Genomic DNA, 22945 nt, shown 5'->3' with positions numbered 1-22945 from the left:
GTAAGAGGCTAAGAGCCGCCTGGATAGCAGGCCTGGGTTCAAGTCCCTGGGTTCAAGTCCCTGGGTTCGAGCACGGATCTTAGAGGAGAGTTACGGCGCACGTTCGGTTAATTCGCCAATCTGCTGCTAGACTACACGATCGAGCGAAATCTGATTTTTATCGTGCGCGCCGCGAGCGTCATCCTTTTAGGCGAAATGATCTTGATACATATGCCGCGGTATTTATTAAAAATTGTAAACAATGTACAAAAGTCTTCGTTCTTACTTATGAGGCACATGGACGCATACAGGTAGGGTTCCCAGCCACTTGCCCTCTGGACTGCAGATGAGGTGTCGGCTGCCAAACATGAGTGCTCCTTCACTGCATTTGTAGACAGCAATGCCACCGCACACTTTCGACGTGACGCTGTGCATTGCCTTGTCTACGTTTGGAGGATCTCCACAGTGAACAACTAAATGACATATAGAAATTAGCTGAGAAGTGTTGAATGTACTGTTTTGTACTTTTGCACGTAGGTTCTGATCCTGACCACTTCAAGGAAGTCCCATTGTCCTCTGATGTGCATTGCCTCTTTTCATTACCGTGTATTTTGTAGCAGATTCCACAGCTGTACTTGGCAATTGTTCCCACTGTCATTTCAGAAGGAAGAGAGACGTTGCCATGAACTGGGAAGTGGAGGAGATAGGGACATGTAGCTACAGAGGAAAATTATTAGAACTTTATTATAAGGTCATGGTTAATATATATTACTTACGCTTGCACTGCAGTAAAGTGCTGCTCCAAAGTCCACTTGACAAGCACGTTATGACCTGTGGCGTTTGGGGTATTAGATTGTCGTCGCACATGTAAGTTGCCGCTTTCCAGTCAGTAGTCATCGTTGCCTTGGGAAGATACGGAGGAAATCCACACGGAGGAGGAGGCGGACAAGATGATTTAGTTGTAAAGACTTCGATTTCCCCGATCTGCATTTGATGGAGTCGTCTTTGCAATTCTTTAGGTCGTTCTGCTACTTCATAGACAACGAGTACGTGACGAGTTTGTGCCGCCGAACAGATGTACTCCAATAAATTTGAATTTTCTCGCTTGCACTCCGTTCTGTTCACAAAATCGGTGCTATTGCTAAGGAATATTCTGTACAAACTGGGTTCAGACGAAAATAGCCTAACGCCAGAAACAGTGTAGGCATTGCGCAGGTCAACCTTCATCCAGATAGATCCGTGTTGCCATATGGAACTGCTCTCAGCACTGTTACGGAGACTTAAGATGCCGTCAGTAGCAGAATTGTAATGACTTCCGGTATGTAGGGTATTCACTTCAAAATACATATGAGGATTCAGCTCTTTGAGATCGTACTTAGAACCTAGATAAAACTTGTCGCGATAATAACAAAAATGCGCAAAGATATCCTTACCGTTATAATAAATCTCCACTTCACAAATCTGCAAAGCCATCACTACGGTGCTGACTCTTCTGATTCGAACGTATTGAACCCAATACGTCGCATTACAATCAAATTCAGTTAGAGAGGGCAGTACCCCATAACTGTCCCCGCATTTCTGCTGACTTGCAGTCTTTTCCGCTGCACTGAAATTTCCTACAAATACCTCGGCGCCATTAAATCCAGAGCGAGACAGTAACCTGATGCGATCAATAGGATAAATGTTCTGAAGATCAATCCAATAGTCAACTTCGTTAGAGGGGCTTGAAGCAGTACACTCATGCCATCCCATGCCCTTATTGCCGTCGATAGATAACTCGTATCTGCTCAGCACGTCTAGAGTGCTTTTTACTTCAAATTCTAGCTCAGCTCCAACAGCGTTGAGATCCAATTTCTCGCGTCGTCCGCATTCGGCTGAAGGATTTACCGAAGTCAACTCCATGCTTGAACCACACTGCACCGTCAGTGCGGCCGCAAAGAGGAATGCGCAATAAAGACTGAGTTTTGTCATCGCAACTTCAATGCTCGCTCTGCGACACGAACAGACGATCGGCTTACATATAGTGGAATAATACCCGACGATCTAATTGCTCCGTACTCTTTCGCGATGCTCTAAACGCGGCGTCGGGCTGCATAGCATACGGAACGACGAAAACCCACGCGACGTCACGTGAATGACTGCCCCGGATGCTTTAGTCAATAATCCCGCCAAATATATTTATATTATGCTGGTAGTACTATTTACAACGACACAACTCTACGATGTTCTTTCCACAAGTTTACTTTCCATTTCTAGGGATCACTAGGCACGTTGGCACTGTACCCAGCCACTTTCCCTCAGGACCGCAGAATAGGTGTGAGCTTCCAAACAACGTTGCGTCTCCCTTGCACTTGTACAAAGCTGTACCCCCGCAGATTTTTGACACGACTCTAAGGGTCGCCTTTTCAACCACTGGAGCATCTCCACAGTGAACAACTAAACATGAATACATATGTAAATATATTTTCTCAGTAAAGCAAGCTTCTATTGTGGTACCTTGGCAAATCGGCTCTGATCCCGACCACTTCAATGATTTTCCGTCGTTTGCCTGCTGACAGTGCCTTGTTTTATTTCCATGCAGTCTATAGCAGGTTGAACAGCTGTACATGACAGTGCTCCTCAACGTTTTCTTTGGTGGTAACGAGATTTCACCATGCCTTGGGTGGCCGATATCAGGACACATTTTGGCTAGATAGAAAAGAATCAAAGAGGGCTTACGTAGTTCGTTGCTAAGCGCTTACGCCTGCACTGCTGTAAGGTTCTGCTCCAATGTCCAGTTGGTAGGCAAGTTATTGTTTGTGTCTCAGGAACAAGATTATTGCTGCACGTGTATGTCGCAGTTTTCCAATCTGTAACTGCAGTTGAATTCGGGAGATGAGGAAGACATTGACAAGGTAGTGCTGCGTAATTCGGTTTGTAGAAAACTTCAACTTCACATACCTGACTGCTCGTGCCGGTGTGACTCTTGCCAACAATGGTTACATATCGAACTTGATGAAACCCAGAGCAGTGAAAGTGATCACCGGTCTGATGACATCTAGTCTTCATCGGGAAGTCCGACGTGTTGCTGACAAACACTCGGTTAGACTGAGATTTTGGTGCTGAGACCGTGACATTAGTCACCAAGTAAAATTCCTTCAAGTCGATTTTTAGCAATACAGTCTCCCCTCCACTCCATGTTATGCTTTGGACACACGTGTCAAGTTCGCCATCAGTCGCCATCTCATAGCTACTGCCTTTCTTTAGATATCCAGATAGTTCAAACTGTATCTGAGCATTCATTCTACCGAGATCATATTTCTGATCTACACATAAGAAAGTAAGTGTCATTCTAAAATTTTAGAGATACTACTAACCATGATGATATATAGCCACTTCACAGATCTGCAAGGACCGTCCTTCCCAATGCCTTTCGGTGTTGGATTTTCTAATTCGTATGTACTGAATCCAAAAAGTAGTAGAGCACCTAAACTCAGTAAATGATGTACTGGCCGAGTATGGATATTTGCCTCCACATTGAAATTGATTTTGACTTCTCCCTGCAGCACTCACGTTTCCAACAAATACTTCTGCAGCGCCGCCATAGCTAGTACGCGATAGCACAGCAATGCGATCAACAGGGTAAACGCCGCGAAGATTGATCAAGAAATCAGTCTGTTCAGCAAAGTTTGAAACCACACACTTGTCCCAATCAGTTTCTAAATTGCCGTCAATAGCAAAATCATAAGAACTTTGAAGATGCAACGCGTTTTGTAATCCAAATTCCATGACGGCTCCAACAGCATTGAGATTCAACTTTTCGCTGCCGTCACTACCTGCCGCCGGAGGAATTGTCGGAGCCGCTGAGCTGAACTGCAACGGCAAAACAACTGAGATAAGAAATGCGGAACAATGCATCGCACCAATGAGTTGTGAGTAAGACTGGCTCTTAGATATAGTGGAACAAAACCCGGCGATTTCATTGTTCCGTACTCTTTGCTGTCGTCACTTTCGCGACGCTAAACGCGGCGTTGGGCTGCGCAGAACGCGGAAAGGACAACAAAACCACGCGACATCACGTGAATGACGTCTCCGAATACACACACTAGAAAATGCGTTCAAAAAAAGTCGGCGTTGCGCTTACTGATAAGCCACGTGGACGCATACAGGTCGTGTTCCCAGCCACTTACCCTCTGGACTGCAGATGAGATGTCGGCTGCCTAGCATGAGTGCTCCTTCACTGCATTCGTATGCAGCAACGCCACCGCAGACTTTCGACGTAACACTATGCGTTGCCTTGTCTACAATTGGAGGATCCCCACAGTGAACAACTAAATTACACACATAAATTAGCTAAGAAGTATGGACAAGTTTTGTACCTTTGCAGGATGGCTCTGATCCTGACCACTTCAAGGAAATTCCACTATGCTTCGATATGCATTGCCTCCTTTCATTGCCGTGTATTTTGTAACAGATTCCACAGCTGTACTTGGCAATCGTTCCGGCTATCATTTCAGAAGGAAGAGAGACGCTGCCATGAACTGGAGAGTTGAGGTTGGAGCATTTTGCAGCTAGAGAGCAAAAAATGTTAAACAGCCATTTTTAGGTGTACTAGATACATTAATTTTGCTTACGCTTGCACCGCTGTGGAGTTCTGCTCCAAAGTCCGCTTCATAAGCATACTATGGCTTGAGTTTGGGGTATCAGATTGTCATCACACGTGTAAGTTGCTGTTTTCCAGTCAGTAGTCATTGTTGCTTTGGGAAGATACGGAGGTAAGCCACAAGGAGGAGGAGGCGGAGGAGGCGGACAAGATGATTTAGTTGTAAAGACTTCAATTTCCCCAACCTGCATTCGATACCATGATTCAGTCATTTTTTACGTCGTTCGTAGATAACGAGTACATGCTGAACAGATGTACTCAAATAATTCTCCTTGATTGCATTCCGTTTTATTCACAAAATCGGAGCTATTGCTCAGAAATATCCTATAGAAACTGGGTTCAGAGGTCAGTAGCCAAATACCAGAAATAGTGTAGGCGTTGCGCAAGTCAACCGTCATCCAGATTGATCCCTGTTGCCGTATTGAACTGCTTTGAGCACCGTTACGGATATTAAAGATGCCGTCAGTAGCAGATTTGTAACTACTTTTGGGATGTAGGTCACTCAGTTCAAAATACATATGAGGATTCAGCTTTCTAAGATCGTACTTAGAACCTAGATAATTGTGCGTGATAATTGGAAATGAGAGATAAATGCTTACCATTATGATAAACTTCTATCCCGCAAATCTGTAGACTCGTTAATGCTTCACTGACTAATATGATTCGAACGTACTGAACCCAGTAGGTACCATCACAGACAAATTCAGTTAGAGAGGATTTCTCTGGATAACTACCTCCACATCTCTGTTGATTCTCAGCCGTTCTCGCAGCACTGAAATTTCCAATAAATACCCTGGCGCCTTTGCCCCAGAAGCGAGACAGTAACGTGATGCGATCAATAGGATAAACGTTTCGAAGATCAATCCAATAGTCAATTTTGTTAGCAAGACTCGAGACAGTACACTTTCCCCAGTCTGTATCCTTATTGCCATCCGTAGCATATTCGAAACTGCTTTCCACGTCTAGAGCGTCTTTTACTTCAAATTTGAGCTCAGCACCAACAGCATTGAGATCCAACTTCTTGCGTTGTCCGCAAACAGCCCCCGATGCAGGAGGATTCGCCGCAGTTGACTCGAAATCCTAAACTACACTTCACCGTCAGTGTAACAGCAAAGAGAAGCAAGTGAGAAGGAGCGATTTTCATTACTGTGATAAAATGGCGTCAACAAATGGCCCCGGATACGCATATTAACATAATTTTCTGCACAAAACCAGAAATTACTCATGCTAGCATACGAGCTTTCTTAGTGCATAATTCTTGTACACAAAAAATGAAAAATGCAAAACTATTTACAGAACCAGCTTTCATATTAGTATCTAGGTATGTCAACGCATTTCGGTACCGTTCCCAGCCACTTACCCTGAGGACCGCAAAGAAGATGTGGACTTCCAAACAAAGTTCTCTCACCTACACACTTGTACGATGCAACGCCTCCGCAGGTCTTTGATACGACTTTGAGCGTAGCCGTTTCAACAATTGGAGCCTCTCCACAGTGGACAACTACATGAATGCATACTCGTTGAGTAAGGCTAATAGAAAATCGCTGGTAGTACCTTTGCATGCTGGTTCTGATCCCGACCACTTCAAAGTGTTCCCGTTGTTTTCTGCCTGGCACTGTCTCTTTTCGTCACCATCCATTTCATAGCAGGCGGCGCAGCTGTACTTGGCAGTTGCTCCCTTGATCAAATCTGACGGTAATGACACATCTCCGTGAACTGGATGACGAAGTTCTGGACATTCTTTGGCTAACGAGAAAATGTTTTAGAAAAGGTTTGAGCAAAGATGGTCTACTCACGCTTGCACTTCCGTAGAGTGCTGCTCCAACTTCCACTTGATAAACACGTTATGGTTTGCTGTACAGGAACTAGACTGTCTTTGCACGTGTACGTTGTCGTTTCCCAATCAGTAGTCATTGTTGATTTGGGAAGATGCGGAGGAAATCCGCAGGGAAGGCCAGGCGGATGTCGGCGAGGCTGTTCATCCGGTTTGTAGTAGACTTCGACTTCGCATACTTGCATTCGGTATAAATGATTAGAAGAGTCCTGAGGTCGTTCATAAACGATGAGTACGTGCTGTGCTTGCAAGACTGGGCATATGTAATCATAAAAGCTATCTTTGCATTCCGTTTTGTTCACAAAGTCGGAGCCGTTGCTTATAAATATCCTATACAAATTGGGTTCGTGAGACAGAAGCCGAACTTTGGAAACAGCGTAGGCTTTTTGCAAGTCGATTTTCATCCATATAGATCCATATCTCCGAATGGAACTGCTTTGAGAACAGCTACTAAGATCTGAGATGCCGTCGGTAGCAAGACGGTAATTACTTCCGGGATGTAAGTCACTTAATTCAAAAAACAAATGAGAATTCAGCCTTTTGAGATCGTACTTATAACCTAAATAAAAACGTGTGACCGTTTAAAGAGGCGGACAGATAAAGCTCACCATCATGATAAACTTCCACTTCACAAATGTGCAGCGCTAGGATTGATTTTGACTTCATAACTCTTCTGATTCGAATGTATCGAACCCAATAGGTCTCATCGCAGTCGAATTCAGTTGGAGACGAACCGAAGCCTAGGCTGTCTCCGCATTTCTTTTCATTCTCAGTCTTTTCCGCTGTACTAAAATTTCCTACATAAACCTCGGCGCCATTGCCATAATGATGGCGAGACAGTAACGTGATGCGATCAATAGGATAAATGTTTCGAAGATCAATCCAGTAGTCGACTTTGTCAGCTAAGCTCGATACAGTACACTCTCCCCATTGCGTGCCTTTATTGCCGTCGATAGAAAACTCGTATTTGCTCAGCACGTTTAGAGTGTTTTGCACTTCAAATTCTAGCTCAGCTCCAACAGCGTTCAGATCCAATTTCTCGTGTCGTTCGCATTCGGAGGGACGATTCACCGCAGTCCACTCCAAAACTTCCATGCCTGATTTACATTGTGCCGTCAGTACGGCTGCAAAGACGAATGCGCAATAACGACTGAGTTTTGTCATCGCAACTTCAACGATCGCTCTCTGCATACCACACACGGAACCACGCGACGTCACGTGAATGACAGCCCCCGGATGCTTTAGTCGAAAAGATCAAATGCGGGTAGTACTTTTTACGTCACAACTCTACGATGTTCTGTCCTCAAGTTTACTTTCCATATTTCGGGATACTGACGCACGTTGGCACTGTACCCAGCCACTTTCCCTCAGGACCGCAGAATAGGTGTGAACTTCCAAACAACGTTGCGTCTCCCTTGCACTTGTACAAAGCAGTACCGCCGCAGATTTTTGACACGACTCTAAGGGTGGCCTTTTCAACCACTGGAGCATCTTCACAGTGAACAACTAAACATGAATACATAATACATATTTTATCAATAAAGAAACTTCTATTGTGGTACCTTGGCAAATTGGCTCTGATCCCGACCACTTCAAAGATTTTCCGTCGTTTGCCTGCTGACAGTGCCTTGTTTTATTTCCATGCAGTCTATAGCAGGTTGAACAGCTGTACATGACAGTGCTTCTCAACATTTTCTTTGGTGGTAACGAGATTTCACCATGCCTTGGGTGGCCGATATCAGGACACATTTTGGCTAGATAGAAAAGAATCAAAGAGATCTTAGGTAGTTCGTTGCTAAGCGCTTACGCCTGCACTGCTGTAAGGTTCTGCTCCAATGTCCAGTTGGTAGGCAAGTTATTGTTTGCGTCTCAGGAACAAGATTATTGCTGCACGTGTATGTCGCAGTTTTCCAATCTGTAACTGCAGTTGAATTTGGGAGATGAGGAAGACATTGACAAGGTAGTGTTGTGTAATTCGGTTTGTAGAAAACTTCAACATCACATACCTGACTGCTCGTGCCGGTGTGACTCTTGCCAACAATGGTTACATATCGAACTTGATGAGACCCAGAGCAGTGAAAGTGATCACCGGTCTGATGACATATAGTCTTCTCCAGGAAGTCGGACGTGTTGCTGACGTACACTCTGGTAGACTGAGATTTTGGTGCTGAGACCGTGACATTAGTCACCAAGTAAAATTCCTTCAAGTCGATTTTTAGCAATACAGTCTCCCCTCCACTCCACTGAATGCTTTGGACACACGTGTCAAGTTTACCATCAGTCGCCATCTCATAGCTACTGCCTTTCTTTAGATATCCAAATAGTTCAAACTGCAGCTCAACATTCATTCTACCGAGATCATATTTCTGATCTATACATGTAGAAAGTTAGTCTCATTCTAAAAATTTTAGAGATATTGTCTACTAACCATGGTGATATACAGCCACTTCACAGATCTGCAAGGACCGCCCTCCCCAAAGTCCTTCGGTGTTGGATTTTCTAATTCGTATGTACTGAATCCAAAAAGTAGTAGAACACCTAAACTCAGTAAATGATGTACTGGCCCAGTCTGGATGTTTGCCTCCACATTGAAATTGATTTTGACTTTTTCCTGCAGCACTCGAGTTTCCAACAAATACTTCTGCAGCGCCAGCATATCCACTACGCGATAGCACAGCAATGCGATCAACAGGGTAAACGCCGCGAAGACTGATCAAGAAATCAGTCTGTTCGGCAAAGTTTGAAACCACACACTTGTCCCAATCAGTTTTTAAATTGCCGTCAATAGCAAAATCATAGGAACTTTGAAGATGCAACGCGTTTTGTAATCCAAATTCCATGACGGCTCCAACAGCATTGAGATTCAACTTTTCGCTGCCGTCACTACCTGCCGCCGGAGGAATTGTCGGAGCCGCTGAGCTGAACTGCAACGGCAAAACAACTGCGATAAGAAATGCGGAACAATGCATTGCAACAATGAGTTGTGTTGCGACGCTAAATGCGGCGTTGCTCGGCGCAGAACGCGGAAAGGACAACAAAACCACGCGACATCACGTGAATGACGTCTCCGAATGCATACACTAGAAAATGCGTTCAAAGTCGGCGTTGGGCTTACCGATAAGCCACGTGAACGCATACAGGTCGTGTTCCCAGCCACTTACCCTCTGGACTGCAGATGAGATGCCGGCTGCCTAGCATGAGTGCTCCTTCACTGCATTCGTATGCAGCAACGCCACGGCAGACTTTCGACGAGACGCTATGCGTTGCCTTGTCTACGATTGGAGGATCCCCACAGTGAACAACTAAATTACACACATAAATTAGCTAAGAAGAATGGACAAGTTTTGTACCTTTGCAGGATGGCTCTGATCCTGACCACTTCAAGGAAATTCCACTATGCTTCGATATGCATTGCCTCCTTTCATTGCCGTGTATTCTGTAACAGATTCCACAGCTGTACTTGGCAATCGTTCCGGCTATCATTTCAGAAGGAAGAGAGACGCCGCCATGAACTGGGTAGTTGAGGTTGGGGCATTTTGTAGCTAGAGAGCAAAAATTCTACTTAATTAAACAGCCATTTTATAGGTACTAGATATATTTGCTTACGTTTGCACCGCTGTGGAGTGCTGCTCCAAAGTCCGCTTGATAAGCATACTATGGATTGAGTTTGGGGTATCAGATTGTCATCACACGTGTAAGTTGCTGTTTTCCAGTCAGTAGTCATTGTTGCTTTGGGAAGATATGGAGGTAAGCCACAAGGAGGAGGAGGAGGCGGAGGAGGCGGACAAGATGATTTAGTTGTAAAGACTTCAATTTCCCCGACCTGCATTCGATACCGAGCTAGAGGCAACTTTTTACGTCGTTCATAGATAACGAGTACATGGCGAGCTTCTATGGCTGAACAGATGTACTCAAATAATTCTCCTTGATTGCATTCGGTTTTGTGAACAAAACCGGAGCTATTGCTCAGGAATATCCTATAAAAACTGGGTTCAGAGGTTAGTAGCCAAATATCAGAAACAGTGTAGGCGTTGCGCAAGTCAACCGTCATCCAAATAGATCCCTGTTGCCGTATGGAACTGCTCCAAGAACCGGTACAGAGAGTTGGGATGCCATCAGTAGCATATTTGTAACTACTTCTGGGATGTAGATCACTCAGTTCAAAATACATATGGGGCTTCAGCTCTTGAAGATCGTACTTAGAACCTAAATAAACATGCATGATAAATGGAAATGAAAGATAAATGCTTGCCATTATGATAAACTTCTATTTCGCAAATCTGCAAACTCGTTAGTGCTGCACTGACTAATCTGATTCGAACGTATTGAACCCAATAGGTACCATCACAGTCAAATTCAGTTAGAGAAGCCCTCTCTGGATAACTGCCTCCACATCTCTGTTGATTCTCAGCCGTTCTCGCTGCACTGAAATTTCCTACAAATACCATGGCGCCTTTGCTATAAGAACCCCGAGACAGTAACGTAATGCGATCAATAGGATAAACGTTTCGAAGATCAATCCAATAGTCAATTTTGTTAGCAAGGCTCGACACGGTACACTTTCCCCAGTCTGTAGCCTTATTGCCATCCGTAGCATACTCGAAACTGCTTTCCACGTCTAGAGCGTTTTGTACTTCAAATTTGAGCTCAACGCCAACAGCGTTGAGATCCAACTTCTCACGTTGTCCGCAAACGGCCCCCGATGCTGGAGGATTCGCCGCAGTTGACTTGAAATCCTCTTTCCTTAAATTACACTTCACCGTCAGTGTAACAGCAAAGAGAAGCAAGCAAGAAGGAGCGATTTTCATCATTGCAAGACAAAATGGCGTCAACAACTGGCCCCGGATACCCATTGGTCCATAATTAATATATAATTTTCTGCACAAACCAGAAGTTACACATGCTAGTAGCATACGAGCCTTCTTAGTGCATAATTCTTGTACGCACAAGATGATCGCCTAAGGCTTACCAAAACTAAGCCATGCAAAACTATTCTACCGAACCGTCTTCCTTATTAGTATCTAGGTATGTCAACGCATTTTGGTACAGTGCCCAGCCACTTACCCTGAGGACCACAGAGAAGATGAGGACTTCCAAACAAAGTTCTCTCTCCTACACACTTGTACGATGCAACGCCTCCGCAGGTCTTTGATATGACTTTGAGCGTAGCCGTTTCAACAATTGGAGCCTCTCCACAGTGGACAACTACATGAATGCATACTCGTTGAGTGAGGCTAATAGAAAATCGCTGGTAGTACTTTTGCATGCTGGTTCTGATCCCGACCACTTCAATGTATTCCCGTTGTCTTCTGCCTGGCACTGCCTCTTTTCGTCACCATCCATTTCGTAGCAGGCGGCGCAGCTGTACTTGGCAGTTGCTCCCTTGATTAGATCTGACGGTAGTGACACATCTCCATGAACTGGATGAGAAAGTTCTGGGCATTCTTTGGCTAATAAGAAAATCTGTTAGATACTAGGTTTGAGCAAAGATTGTCTACTCACGCTTGCACTGCTGTGGAGTGCTGCTCCAACGTCCACTTGATAAACATGTTATGGTTTGGTGTAAAGGTACTAGACCGTCTTTGCACGAGTACGTCGCTGTTTCCCAATCAGTAGTCATTGTTGATTTGGGAAGATGCGGAGGAAAGCCGCAAGGAAGATCAGGCGGATCCTGGTGAGGTACTTCTTCCGGTTCGTAGTAGACTTCAATTTCACAAACTTGCATTTGGTACACACGATTAGAAGAGCTCTGAGGTCGTTCATAAACAACGAGTATATGCTGAGCTTGCAAGACTGGGCATATGTACTCATAAAAGTTATCTTGATTGCATTCGGTTTTGTTCACAAACTCGGAGCTGTTGCTTATAAATACTCTATATAAATCGGGTTCGTGAGACAGTAGCCGAACTTGGGAAACAGCATAGGCCTTGCGTAAGTTGACTTTCATCCAAATAGAGCCGTATTGGCGGATCGAACTGCTCCGAGAGCAGCTACGGAGATCTGGAATGCCGTCAGTAGCAAGACTGTAACTACTTCCGGGATGTAAGCCATTTGATTCGAAAGACATTTCAGGATTCAGTCTTTTGAGATCGTACTTATAATCTTAATTAATAAAAGGGTGAGACACTTAATTAAGAACGGGTAGATAACGCTTACCCTTATGATAAACTTCTATTTCACAAATGTGCAAACTTCTTACTAATTTTTTGCAATAACTCTTCTGATTCGAATGTATTGAACCCAATGTGTGCCGTGACAGTCAAAATCGGTTAGAGGAGCACTTTTACCTCGGGGTACCTCTGGATAACTGTCTCCACATTTCTGTTGATTCTCAGTCTTTCCTGCTGCACTGAAATTTCCTACAAATACCTCGGCGCCGTTTGCCTTATAGTAGCGAGACAGTAACGTTACGCGATCAATAGGATAAATGTTTCGAAGGTCAATCCAATAGTCAACTTTGTCAGATAGGCTCGATGTAGTACACTCTGCCCATTCTGTGCCTTTATTGCCGTCGATAGAAAATTCGTATCTGCTCAGTACGTCTAGAGTGTTTTGTACTTCAAATTCTAGCTCAGCTCCAACAGCGTTGAGATCCAATTTCTCGCGTCGTTCGCATTCGGAGGGAGGATTCACCGCAGTCGACACCAAATCCTCCATGCCTGAACTACATTGTGCCGTCAGTACGGCTGCGAAGACAAATGCGCAATAAAGACTGAGTTTTGTCATCGCAACTTCAACTATCGCTCTCTGCGATGCGAACAGACGGTCGGCTTACATGTAGTGGAATAATACCCGACGATCTAATTGCTCCGTACTCTTTTTCGATGCTCTAAACGCGGCGTCGGACCGCACAGCACACGGAACGACGAAAACCACGCGACGTCACGTGAATGACGGCCCCCGGATGCGTTAGTCAATACTGTAATCCCGCCAAATATATTATGCTGGTAGTACTTTTTACAACGTCCCAACTCTACGATGTTCTGTCCATAAGTTTACTTTCCATGTCTAGGAATCAGTAGGCACGTTGGCACTGTACCCAGCCACCTTCCCTCAGGACCGCAGAATAGGTGTGAACTTCCAAACAACGTTGCGTCTCCCTTGCACTTGTACAAAGCTGTACCTCCACAAATTTTTGAAACAACTCTAAGGGTGGCCTTTTCAACCGCTGGAGCATCTCCACAGTGAACAACTAAACATGAATACATAAAATATATTTTCTCAGTAAAGCAAGCTTCTATTGTGGTACCTTGGCAAGCCGGCTCTGATCCTGACCACTTCAAAGATTTTTCGTCGTTTGCCTGCTGACATTGCCTTGTTTTGTTTCCATGCAGTCTATAGCAGGTTGAACAGCTGTATATCACAGTACTGCTCAAAGTTGTCTCTGGTGGTAATGAGATTTCGCCATGACTTGGATGGCCGATATCAGGGCACATTTTGGCTAGATAGAAAAGAATCAAAAAGGGCTTAGGAAGTTGATTGCTAAGCGCTTACGCCTGCACTGCTGTAAAGTTCTGCTCCAATGTCCAGTTGGTAGGCAAGTTATTGTTTGCGTCTGAGGAAAAAGATTATTGCTGCACGTGTATGTTGCAGTTTTCCAATCAGTAACTGCAGTTGAATTCGGGAGATGAGGAAGGCGTTGACAAGGTAGTGTTGCGTAATCCGGTTTGTAGAAAACTTCAACTTCACATACCTTTCTGCTTCTGCCATACCAGTAACTCCTGCCAACAATGGCTAAATATCGAACGTGATGAGATCCAGAGCACTGAAAGTGATCGCCGATCTGATTACATCTAGTCTTCATCAGGAAGTCTGATGTTTTACTGACGTACACTCTGTTATTAGATGGAGCTGAGACTGTAACATTAGTCACCAAGTAAAATTCCTTCAAGTCGATCTTTAGCCATACAATCTCCCCTCCACTGAAATTAATAGTCTGGACACACTTGTCAAGTTCACCATCAGTAGCCATCTCATAGCCACTTCCGATTCTTAAATATGACCCAGATAGCTCAAACTGCAGTTGAGCATTCATCCTCCCGAGATTGTATTTCTGATCTACACATAAGGAGGTTAGTCTTATTCTAGAGATATTGTTTACTTAACTATGGTGATAGACAGCTACTTCACATATCTGCAAGGACCAATGTTTCCAATGCTTCCATTAGTTAGATTTTCTAATTCGTATATATTGAATCCAAAAGGTTGTAGAGCACCTAAAGTCAGTAAACGAAGTAGCAGCCCTGTCTGGATATTTGCCTCCACATTGAATTTGATTTTGACTTCTCCCTGCAGCACTCACGTTTCCAACAAATATTTCTGCAGTGCCGGCATGCCCACCCCGCGATAAAACAGCAATGCGATCAACAGGGTAAACGCCACGAAGATTGATCAAGAAATCAGTCTCTTCAGCAAAGTTCGAGACGGCACAATCAGCCCCGTTGGTGCCTACATTGCCGTCAATAGCACGATCATATGAACTTCCAGCATACAACGGGTTTTGTATGTCAAATTCCATGACGGCTCCAACAGCATTGAGATTCAACTTCTCACTGTCGACGTCACTACCTGGATTTGTCGGAGCCGCTGAGCTGAACTGAAGCGATAAAACGACTATGATAATAACTGCGGAATAATGCATTGCAACAATGAGTTAATTGTGAGCTAGACTGGCTCTAAAATATAGTGGAACAAAACCCGGCGACTTCATTGCTCCGTACTCTTTGCCGTCGTCACTTTTGCGACGCTAAATGCGGCGTTGGGCTTCGCAGAACGCGGAAAGGACAACAAAATCACGCGACATCACGTGAATTACGTCTCCGAATACATACACTAGAAAATGCGTTCAAAGTCGGCGTTGTGCTTACTGATAAGCCACGTGGACGCATACAGGTCGTGTTCCCAGCCACTTACCCTCTGGACTGCAGATGAGATGCCGGCTGCCTAGCATGAGTGCTCCTTCACTGCATTCGTATGCAGCAACGCCACCGCAGACTTTCGACGTGACGCTATGCGTTGCCTTGTCTACAATTGGAGGATCCCCACAGTGAACAACTAAATTACACACATAAATTAGCTAAGAAGTATGGACAAGTTTTGTACCTTTGCAGGATGGCTCTGATCCTGACCACTTCAAGGAAATTCCACTATGCTTTGATATGCATTGCCTCCTTTCATTGCCGTGTATTCTGTAACAGATTCCACAGCTGTACTTGGCAATCGTTCCGGCTATCATTTCAGAAGGAAGAGAGACGCTGCCATGAACTGGAGAGTTGAGGTTGGAGCATTTTGTTGCTAGAGAGCAAAAATGTTAAACAGCCATTTTTAGGTACTAGATATATTTGCTTACGCTTGCACCGCTGTGGAGTGCTGCTCCAAAGTCCGCTTGATAAGCATACTATGGCTTGAGTTTGGGGTATCAGATTGTCATCACACGTGTAAGTTGCTGTTTTCCAGTCAGTAGTCATTGTTGCTTTGGGAAGATATGGAGGAAAGCCACAAAGAGGAGGAGGCGGAGGAGGCGGACAAGATGATTTAGTTGTAAAGACTTCGATTTCGCCAACCTGCATTCGATACATAGCTACAGGCAAGTCGTTCGTAGATAACGAGTATGTGGCGAGCTTCTATGGCTGAACAGATGTACTCAAATAATTTTTCTTGATTGCATTCCGTTTTGTTCACAAAATCGGAGCTATTGCTTAGAAATATCCTATAGAAATTGGGTTCAGAAGTCAGTAGCCAAATATCAGAAACAGTGTAGGCGTTTCGCAAGTCAACCATCATACAGATAGATCCCTGTTGCCGTATGGAACTGCTCTGAGCACCGGTAATGAGATTTGGAATGCCGTCAGTAGCAGATTTGTAACTACTTTTGGGATGTAGGTCACTCAGTTCAAAATGCATATGAGGATTCAGCTTTCTAAGTACTTAGAACCTAGATAAACGTGCGTGATAAATGGAAATGAGAGATAAATGCTTACCATTATGATAAACTTCTATCTCACAAATCTGCAGACTTGTTAATGCTTCACTGACTAATCTGATTCGAACGTACTGAACCCAGTAGGTACCATCACAGACAAATTCAGTATTTCCAATAAATACCCTGGCGCCTTTGCCCCAGAAGCGAGACAGTAACGTGATGCGATCAATAGGATAAACGTTTCGAAGATCAATCCAATAGTCAATTCTTTCAGCAAGACTCGAGACAGTACACTTTCCCCAGTCTGTATCATTATTGCCATCCGTAGCATGTTCGAAACTGCTTTCCACGTCTAGAGCGTTTTTTACTTCAAATTGGAGCTCAGCACCAACAGCGTTGAGATCCAACTTCTTGCGTTGTCCGCAAACGGCCCCCGATGCAGGAGGATTCGCCGCAGTTGACTCAAAATCCTCTTTCCCTAAACTGCATTTCACCGTCAGTGTAACAGCAAAGAGAAGCAAGTAAGAAGGAGCGATTTTCCTCATGACGCTTAAATGACTGGCCCGGATGTGTCAATTAACATAATATTCGTCACAAACCAGAAATTATACGTGCCAGCCTACGAGCCTTTCCTAGTGCATAATTAATTACTTCTTGTACTGTACACAACTCTAATATGTTCTGTCCGTAACAGATGATGATGATGGCCTGCGGTAAGCCATCATGTAATCCCCGAACACCCTCCGCGAGCTTTATTGTCACCATAAACACATGACGTGCTATAGACATGTAAGAGTGGCCCCTCCCTTACCCTAAACCTTTGCCCCTTCGGGTGATTGCATCATGCACTATCAGCTCGCAGTTGCCAGTGGGTTTGCATGCGAAGCCCGCACGCCGCGCCCTGGTGCTCGGGAAATTAATTTAATTTTCAACGCCGTTCTTTACACTCAACGCTACAGAACGGCGTTTTACGGAGACCTCTACCTCACGTGACTCGAGCCTATATATCGCGGTTTTGATTCTTTACCGTGTTGTGCCACGTAAGACCGTCTTTCAAAAAAGGATCTTACAACTATATAAATTGGCGTCGGGTTGGGCAGAAAGTTCAAATCAAGTTCAGTAGTTGACGGGCAAATATGATTTCTAAATTCGCTTACGTGTTACTTCTGTTCCTGGTTCCATCATCTGGAAACGCAGTCGTGCACTAGCTTTCTTTTCACATTTGCTAATTTTTTATTGTGTAGCAAAACTCTGCTCCTGGACCACAAGGACTACCTGGCCCAGTTGGCCCTGCTGGTTTACCAGGAAGTCCGGGGCCGTCCGGTTCTCCAGGAGCTATGGGTCCCCAGGGCTCTCCGGTAATTTGTAGCAAAGGTTGGCAACTACCTGTGTCTGTCTAGGGAACTGTTGGGCCTCAAGGATTGCCTGGGAACGCAGGACCAAGTGGACTTAGAGGTCACCGAGGTCAAAAAGGAGCAAAGGTAAGAACTTGCGCTCGTGTGAGTATATGATAATTTGGTGATTCAAGGGGAAAATGGGCCCAATAGGCCCGAACGGTCCTAGAGGCCCAAGAGGATCGACCGGAACCGAAGGTCCAGTAGGTCCAGTAGGTCTCCCTGGAAAGCACGGAGAAAAAGGAGAGGTATACTACACCTCTGTCTACCAAGAATCTACCGCGTCCAAACGTGTGTAGAAAGGCGAAATGGGTCCTCTTGGCGTTGTCTCACAAACAGCGTTTCTACCTCAAATATATCAGCTAAGACACGAGCTGAGATCTCTCACATTGAAAGGCAAGTATTCCAAAGAAAAAAATTACTAACTGCTCACTATCATGTTTAGTAATTCAAGGCTTGCCCATACTGGAAAACTGCACTTGTTCTTGTATACTCAAACGTTATCCTGAAGCAACTAGTGGCCCTTACAACGTTTCTATTGGCCTGTATCTTATCATTCCTGTCTACTGTGACATGAAAACCGACGGTGGCGGCTGGACTGTCTTCCAAAGAAGACAGGATGGCTCTGTCGATTTTTTTCGAGGCTGGAATGATTATAAAATTGGATTTGGCAATGTCAGGGGTGAATTTTGGTTAGGATTAGACAAAATTCACTGGCTACTTGGTCTCAGTAATGGGAATGAATTGAGAATTGAACTCATGGAAGAAAACAACGTCAAGAATTATGCAAAATACAGAAATTTCAGTATGGGGAATGAAAAAAGCAAATACGTGCTGCATATTAGTGGATTTAATGGAACAATTCGAGACTCGCTTGCATACCATAATGGAAGGGAGTTTTCAACCAAAGACAGAGGCAGTAAATCTGATTGTGCAAAATCTTATCAGGGAGCATGGTGGTACGGTGCCTGCTACGACGCTAACCTGAACGGAGTCTACGGTAGAAATGACTTAAAAACTGTCGCCTGGTATAGGAAGGACGTGTTTAAAAAACAAGTGTTCACCGAAATGAAGTTTCGATCTAAATAGAACACTGAACAAGGGTGTGTGTTTGCGTGTACGTGGGTGTGTGAGTGTGTAAACGTATGTATGTTGCTGCTTCATGGCTGTTTTCGCAATAAATTTACTCCTAAAGGAAAACATGTAGTACTGTAGTAAACATGTAGTAGTACAACACGTGTACTAGCTGGAGTGATTCACCTGATTGATTTGTCTGAAACGACTGCTCAAAAATCGGGTGCCACTGTCGATGCTAATCAGTTTTCGTCGTTCAAGAAACGCAGAAAAAATCTCCTACAGTAGCGAAAAGAATTCAACATCGATCTCCTTCTTGTACCACCCGAGGATCGACCTTCTGTGCGGAGGAATCGGTGCTAGAAGACTATATTTCGTCCTCACGAAGCGTACTGAAGCGTGAATGAACCCGGTCGAACCAGGGAAAAGAACCTTGACTGCGTTGACTGCTGATCGAGACAGCTGCCATTTAGGGAAGGATTCGCCGCAGTCGACTCGAAATTCTAACTACACTTCATCGTCAGTGTAACAGCAAAGAGAAGCAAGTCATCGTTGCAAGAAGACAAAATGGCGTCAACAACTGGCCCCGGATACGCATCGGTCCATAATTATCTGAACCAGATATTGCACATGCTAGCATACGAGCCTTCTTAGTGCATAATTACTTCTTGTATACATACAAGATGATCGCCTCAGGCTTACCAAAACTAAGCAATGCAAAACTATTTTACAGAACCGTCTTCCTTATTAGTATCTAGGTATGTCAACGCATTTTGGTACTGTGCCCAGCCACTTACCCTGAGGACCACAGAGAAGATGAGGACTTCCAAACAGAGTTCTCTCACCTACACACTTGTACGATGCAACGCCTCCGCAAGTCTTTGATACGACTTTGAGCGTAGCCGTTTCAACAATTGGAGCCTCGTCACAGTGGACAACTACATAAATGCATACTCGTTTGGTGAGGCTAATAGAAAACCGCTGGTAGTACCTTTGCATGTTGGTTCTGATCCTGACCACTTCAATGTATTCTCGTTGTCTTCTGCCTGACACTGTCTTTTTTTGTCGCCATCCATTTCATAGCAGGCGGCGCAGCTGTACTTGGCAGTTGCTCCCTTGATCAAATCGAATGGTAGTGACACATCTCCGTGAACTGGATGACGAAGTTCTGGACATTCTTTGGCTAATGAGAAAATCTTTTAAAAAAGGTTTGAGCAAAAGATGGTCTACTCACGCTTGCACTGCCGTAGAGTACTGCTCCAACTTCCACTTGATAAACATGTTATGGTTTGCTGTACAGGAACTAGACCATCTTTGCACGTGTACGTTGTCGTTTCCCAATCAGTAGTCATTGTTGATTTGGGAAGATGCGGAGGAAATCCACAGGGAAGGCCTGGATGATGCCGGTGACGTATTTCTTCCGGTTTGTAGTAGACTTCAATTTCACAAACTTGCATTTGGTACCTCCTATTGAAAGAGTTCTGAGGTTGTTCATAAACAACGAGTATATGCTGAGCTTGCAAGACTGGGCATATGTACTCGTAAAAGTTATCTTGATTGCATTCCGTTTTGTTCAAGAAGTCGGAGCTCTTGCTTATAAATACTCTATATAAATTGGGTTCAAGAGAGAGTAGCCTAACTTTGGAAACAGCATAGGCTTTGCGTAAGTTGACTTTCATCCAAATAGAGCCGTATTGGCGGATCAAACTGCTCCGAGAGCAGCTACGGAGATCTGGAATACCGTCAGTAGCAAGACTGTAACTACTTCCGAGATGTAAGCCATTTGATTCAAAAGACATTTCAGGATTCAGTCTTCTGAGATCATAATTATAATCTTAATCAATAAAGGGATGAGACACTTAACTAAAGGGACGGATAGATAATGCTTACTCTTATGATAAACTTCTATTTCACAAATCTGCAAACTTATTAATTCTGTAGTGCTGACTCTTCTGATTCGAATGTATTGAACCCAATGTGTGCCGTGACAGTCAAAATCGGTTAGAGGAGCACTTTTACCTCGGGGTACCTCTGGATAACTGCCTCCGCATTTCTGTTGATTCTCAGTCTTTCTCGCTGCACTGAAATTACCCACAAATACCTCAGCACCATTGGCCCTGTAGTAGCGAGACAGCAACGTGATGCGATCAATAGGATAAATGTTTTGAAGATCGATCCAATAGTCAACTTGGTCAGTTAGACTCGACACAGTACACTCTTCCCATTCTGTGCCATTATTGCCGTCCACAGAAAACTCGTATCTGCTCAGAACGTCTAGAGAGCTTTGTACTTCAAATTCTAGCTCAGCTCCAACAGCATTGAGATCCAATTTCTCGCGTCGTTCGCATTCGGTAGGAGGATTCACCGCCGTCGACTCCAAATCCTCCATGCCCGAACTACATTGTGCCGTCAGTACGGCTGCAAAGAGGAATGCGCAATAAAGACTGAGTTTCGTCATCGCAACTTCAACGCTCGCTCTGCGATACGAACAGACGATCGTCTTACATGTAGTGGTATAAGACCCGACGATCTAATTGCTCCGTATCATTTGCGATGAACTAAACGCGGCGGCGGACACTGCATAGCATAGCATACGGAACGACGCGACATCACGTGACCCACTGGCCCCGGATGCTACAGCAAATAAATCCGGCAGGCAATATTTGTTACACAAGCCTAAGATGTTCTGTCTGTAAGTTTAATTCCCATGTTTCGGAATACTGACACAGATTGGCACTGTACCCAGCCACTTTCCCTCAGGACCACAGAATAGGTGTGAGCTTCCAAACAACGTTGCGTCTCCCTTGCACCTGTACAAAGCAGTACCACCGCAGATTTTTGCCGCGACTGTAACGTTTGCCTTATCAACCACTGGAGCATCTCCACAGTGAACAACTAATATACATATATTATTTACCCAGTAAAACAGGCTTCCATTGTAGTACCTTGGCAAGTCGGCTCTGATCCTGACCACTTTAAAGATTTTCCGTCGTTTGTCAGCTGACACTGCCTCATTTCTTTTCCATGGAGTCTATAGCAAGATGAACAGCTATACGTGGCCGTACTTCCTAATGCTTTCTCTGAGGGTAGTCTAATGTTGCCATGAACGGGATGAATCAGATCAGGACACATTTTGGCTATAGATAGCAATAAATCAAAGAGATCATTAGAATTTCGTTCGCTGAGCACTTACGCCTGCATTGCTTTAGGGTTCTGCTCCATTGACCACTTGGTAGGCAAGCTATTGTTTGAGTCTCTGGAACAAGGTTATTGATGCACGAGTATGTCGCCGTTTTCCAATCAGTAATCGTCGTTGAATTTGGGAGATGAGGAAGATGTGGACAAGGTAGTCTGGGACCTGGTTTGTAGAACACTTCAACTTCACACACTTTCATTCGTCCGAGTCGAGGACGATTCTCATAAACAACGGTTATATATCGCACTTGCTGAGACCCCAAACAGTGAAAGTCGTAATAACGACTACTGCTCTGATTACATCTAGTCCTCAATAAGAAACCTGAATTATTGCTCACGTATATCTTGTGAGACTGGGATTTCGGAGTTAGAACTGTGACATTCGTCACAAAGTAAGATCTCTGCAAATCGATCTTCAGCCAAACAGTCTGCCCTCCACCTTGATCCCATGCATAGCTTTGAGCACACTTGCCTAAATCAAATTTTCCATCTGTAGCTGCGTCATAGCTACTGCCGCGTTCCAATGATGATCCAGAGAGTTCAAAATTCAGCTGAGCATTCATCTTTCTAAGATCGTATTTATGACCTACAAATAAACGTTGGTTCTAGAGACATCCTCTATCACTAACCAGTGTGATTCACTTCTATTTCACATATCTGCATAGGCAAACGCGATGGTTTTTCTCTGTTGGCGAATTTCCTGATTTGTATATACCGGATCCAGAGAGTAGTAGAGCACCTAAACTCGGTAAACGATTTGCTGGCTTTACTAGGAAATTTGCCTCCGCATTGAAATTGAGTTGGCCTTTTTTCTGCCGCACTGAAATTTCCGACAAATACTTCTGCACCAGCGGCATAATAATGACGCGATAGAACAGAAACACGATCGACAGGATAAATGCCTC

General features: G+C 44.4%; 4 protein-coding genes and 3 long non-coding RNA genes across 15 annotated transcripts; all 7 read right to left on the bottom strand.

Annotated features, from left to right (window-relative positions):
• Nucleotides 1-199: 199 nt before the first annotated feature.
• Nucleotides 200-2085, bottom strand: LOC136197666 (uncharacterized). Of its 2 annotated transcripts, XM_065987481.1 has the most exons (5): nt 2038-2085; nt 1413-1969; nt 756-1361; nt 505-696; nt 200-452 (listed from the first exon to the last, which is right to left on the bottom strand). In XM_065987481.1, the coding sequence occupies exons 2-5, from the start codon at nt 1948-1950 to the stop codon at nt 262-264; spliced, it is 1527 nt and encodes a 508-aa protein (XP_065843553.1). In that variant the 5' UTR covers nt 1951-1969; nt 2038-2085; the 3' UTR covers nt 200-261. The 2 variants fall into 2 exon arrangements, with proteins under 2 accessions (XP_065843553.1, XP_065843552.1); XM_065987480.1 differs by lacking the exon at nt 2038-2085 and having other exon boundaries at nt 1413-2033.
• Nucleotides 2086-2166: 81 nt separating this feature from the next.
• LOC136197691 (clotting factor C-like) lies at nt 2167-3498 on the bottom strand. The gene is made up of 4 exons (XM_065987509.1): nt 3336-3498; nt 2721-3284; nt 2476-2667; nt 2167-2415 (listed from the first exon to the last, which is right to left on the bottom strand). Exons 2-4 carry the CDS (start codon nt 3259-3261, stop codon nt 2219-2221), a joined length of 930 nt encoding a protein of 309 aa, XP_065843581.1. The 5' UTR covers nt 3262-3284; nt 3336-3498; the 3' UTR covers nt 2167-2218.
• Nucleotides 3499-3599: 101 nt separating this feature from the next.
• Nucleotides 3600-4517, bottom strand: LOC136197727 (uncharacterized). The gene is made up of 3 exons (XR_010672573.1): nt 4338-4517; nt 4149-4289; nt 3600-3831 (listed from the first exon to the last, which is right to left on the bottom strand). It is a non-coding gene; the product is annotated as an uncharacterized lncRNA (long non-coding RNA).
• A 1408-nt stretch (nt 4518-5925) lies between these two features.
• Nucleotides 5926-13360, bottom strand: LOC136197785 (uncharacterized). 6 transcript variants are annotated; one of them, XR_010672590.1, is made up of 12 exons: nt 13231-13360; nt 12612-13141; nt 11958-12557; nt 11714-11905; nt 10708-11660; nt 10062-10661; nt 9806-9997; nt 9617-9757; nt 8884-9379; nt 8263-8826; nt 8018-8209; nt 7693-7961 (listed from the first exon to the last, which is right to left on the bottom strand). XR_010672590.1 is itself a non-coding variant. In XM_065987614.1 (11 exons), the coding sequence occupies exons 8-11, from the start codon at nt 7644-7646 to the stop codon at nt 5932-5934; spliced, it is 1557 nt and encodes a 518-aa protein (XP_065843686.1). In that variant the 5' UTR covers nt 7647-7961; nt 8018-8209; nt 8263-8826; nt 8884-9379; nt 9617-9757; nt 9806-9997; nt 10062-10661; nt 10708-11313; the 3' UTR covers nt 5926-5931. The 6 variants fall into 6 exon arrangements, 3 of the variants coding, with proteins under 3 accessions (XP_065843686.1, XP_065843683.1, XP_065843685.1); XR_010672591.1 differs by lacking the exon at nt 13231-13360 and having other exon boundaries at nt 10062-10278; nt 10336-10661; nt 12612-13212; XM_065987614.1 differs by lacking the exons at nt 11714-11905; nt 11958-12557; nt 12612-13141; nt 13231-13360 and adding exons at nt 5926-6122; nt 6176-6361; nt 6418-7014 and having other exon boundaries at nt 7064-7961; nt 10708-11313.
• Nucleotides 13361-15207: 1847 nt separating this feature from the next.
• Nucleotides 15208-16914, bottom strand: LOC136197735 (uncharacterized). The gene is made up of 4 exons (XR_010672575.1): nt 16436-16914; nt 15805-16389; nt 15558-15749; nt 15208-15509 (listed from the first exon to the last, which is right to left on the bottom strand). It is a non-coding gene; the product is annotated as an uncharacterized lncRNA (long non-coding RNA).
• A 1598-nt stretch (nt 16915-18512) lies between these two features.
• On the bottom strand, nt 18513-19361 carry LOC136197728 (uncharacterized). The gene is made up of 3 exons (XR_010672574.1): nt 19183-19361; nt 18756-19124; nt 18513-18696 (listed from the first exon to the last, which is right to left on the bottom strand). It is a non-coding gene; the product is annotated as an uncharacterized lncRNA (long non-coding RNA).
• A 122-nt stretch (nt 19362-19483) lies between these two features.
• On the bottom strand, nt 19484-22770 carry LOC136197787 (uncharacterized). Of its 3 annotated transcripts, XR_010672593.1 has the most exons (7): nt 22039-22770; nt 21791-21982; nt 21351-21740; nt 20736-21263; nt 20080-20679; nt 19837-20028; nt 19484-19783 (listed from the first exon to the last, which is right to left on the bottom strand). XR_010672593.1 is itself a non-coding variant. In XM_065987618.1 (5 exons), the coding sequence occupies exons 2-5, from the start codon at nt 21232-21234 to the stop codon at nt 19593-19595; spliced, it is 1482 nt and encodes a 493-aa protein (XP_065843690.1). In that variant the 5' UTR covers nt 21235-21263; nt 21351-21459; the 3' UTR covers nt 19484-19592. The 3 variants fall into 3 exon arrangements, 2 of the variants coding, with proteins under 2 accessions (XP_065843690.1, XP_065843689.1); XM_065987618.1 differs by lacking the exons at nt 21791-21982; nt 22039-22770 and having other exon boundaries at nt 21351-21459; XM_065987617.1 differs by lacking the exons at nt 21351-21740; nt 21791-21982; nt 22039-22770 and having other exon boundaries at nt 20736-21341.
• Between the last annotated feature and the right edge of the window lie 175 nt (nt 22771-22945).

This window comes from Oscarella lobularis, chromosome 18, assembly GCF_947507565.1.
Source record: "Oscarella lobularis chromosome 18, ooOscLobu1.1, whole genome shotgun sequence".
NCBI lineage: Eukaryota > Metazoa > Porifera > Homoscleromorpha > Homosclerophorida > Oscarellidae > Oscarella > Oscarella lobularis.
This window is presented reverse-complemented; position numbering and strand designations above follow the sequence as displayed.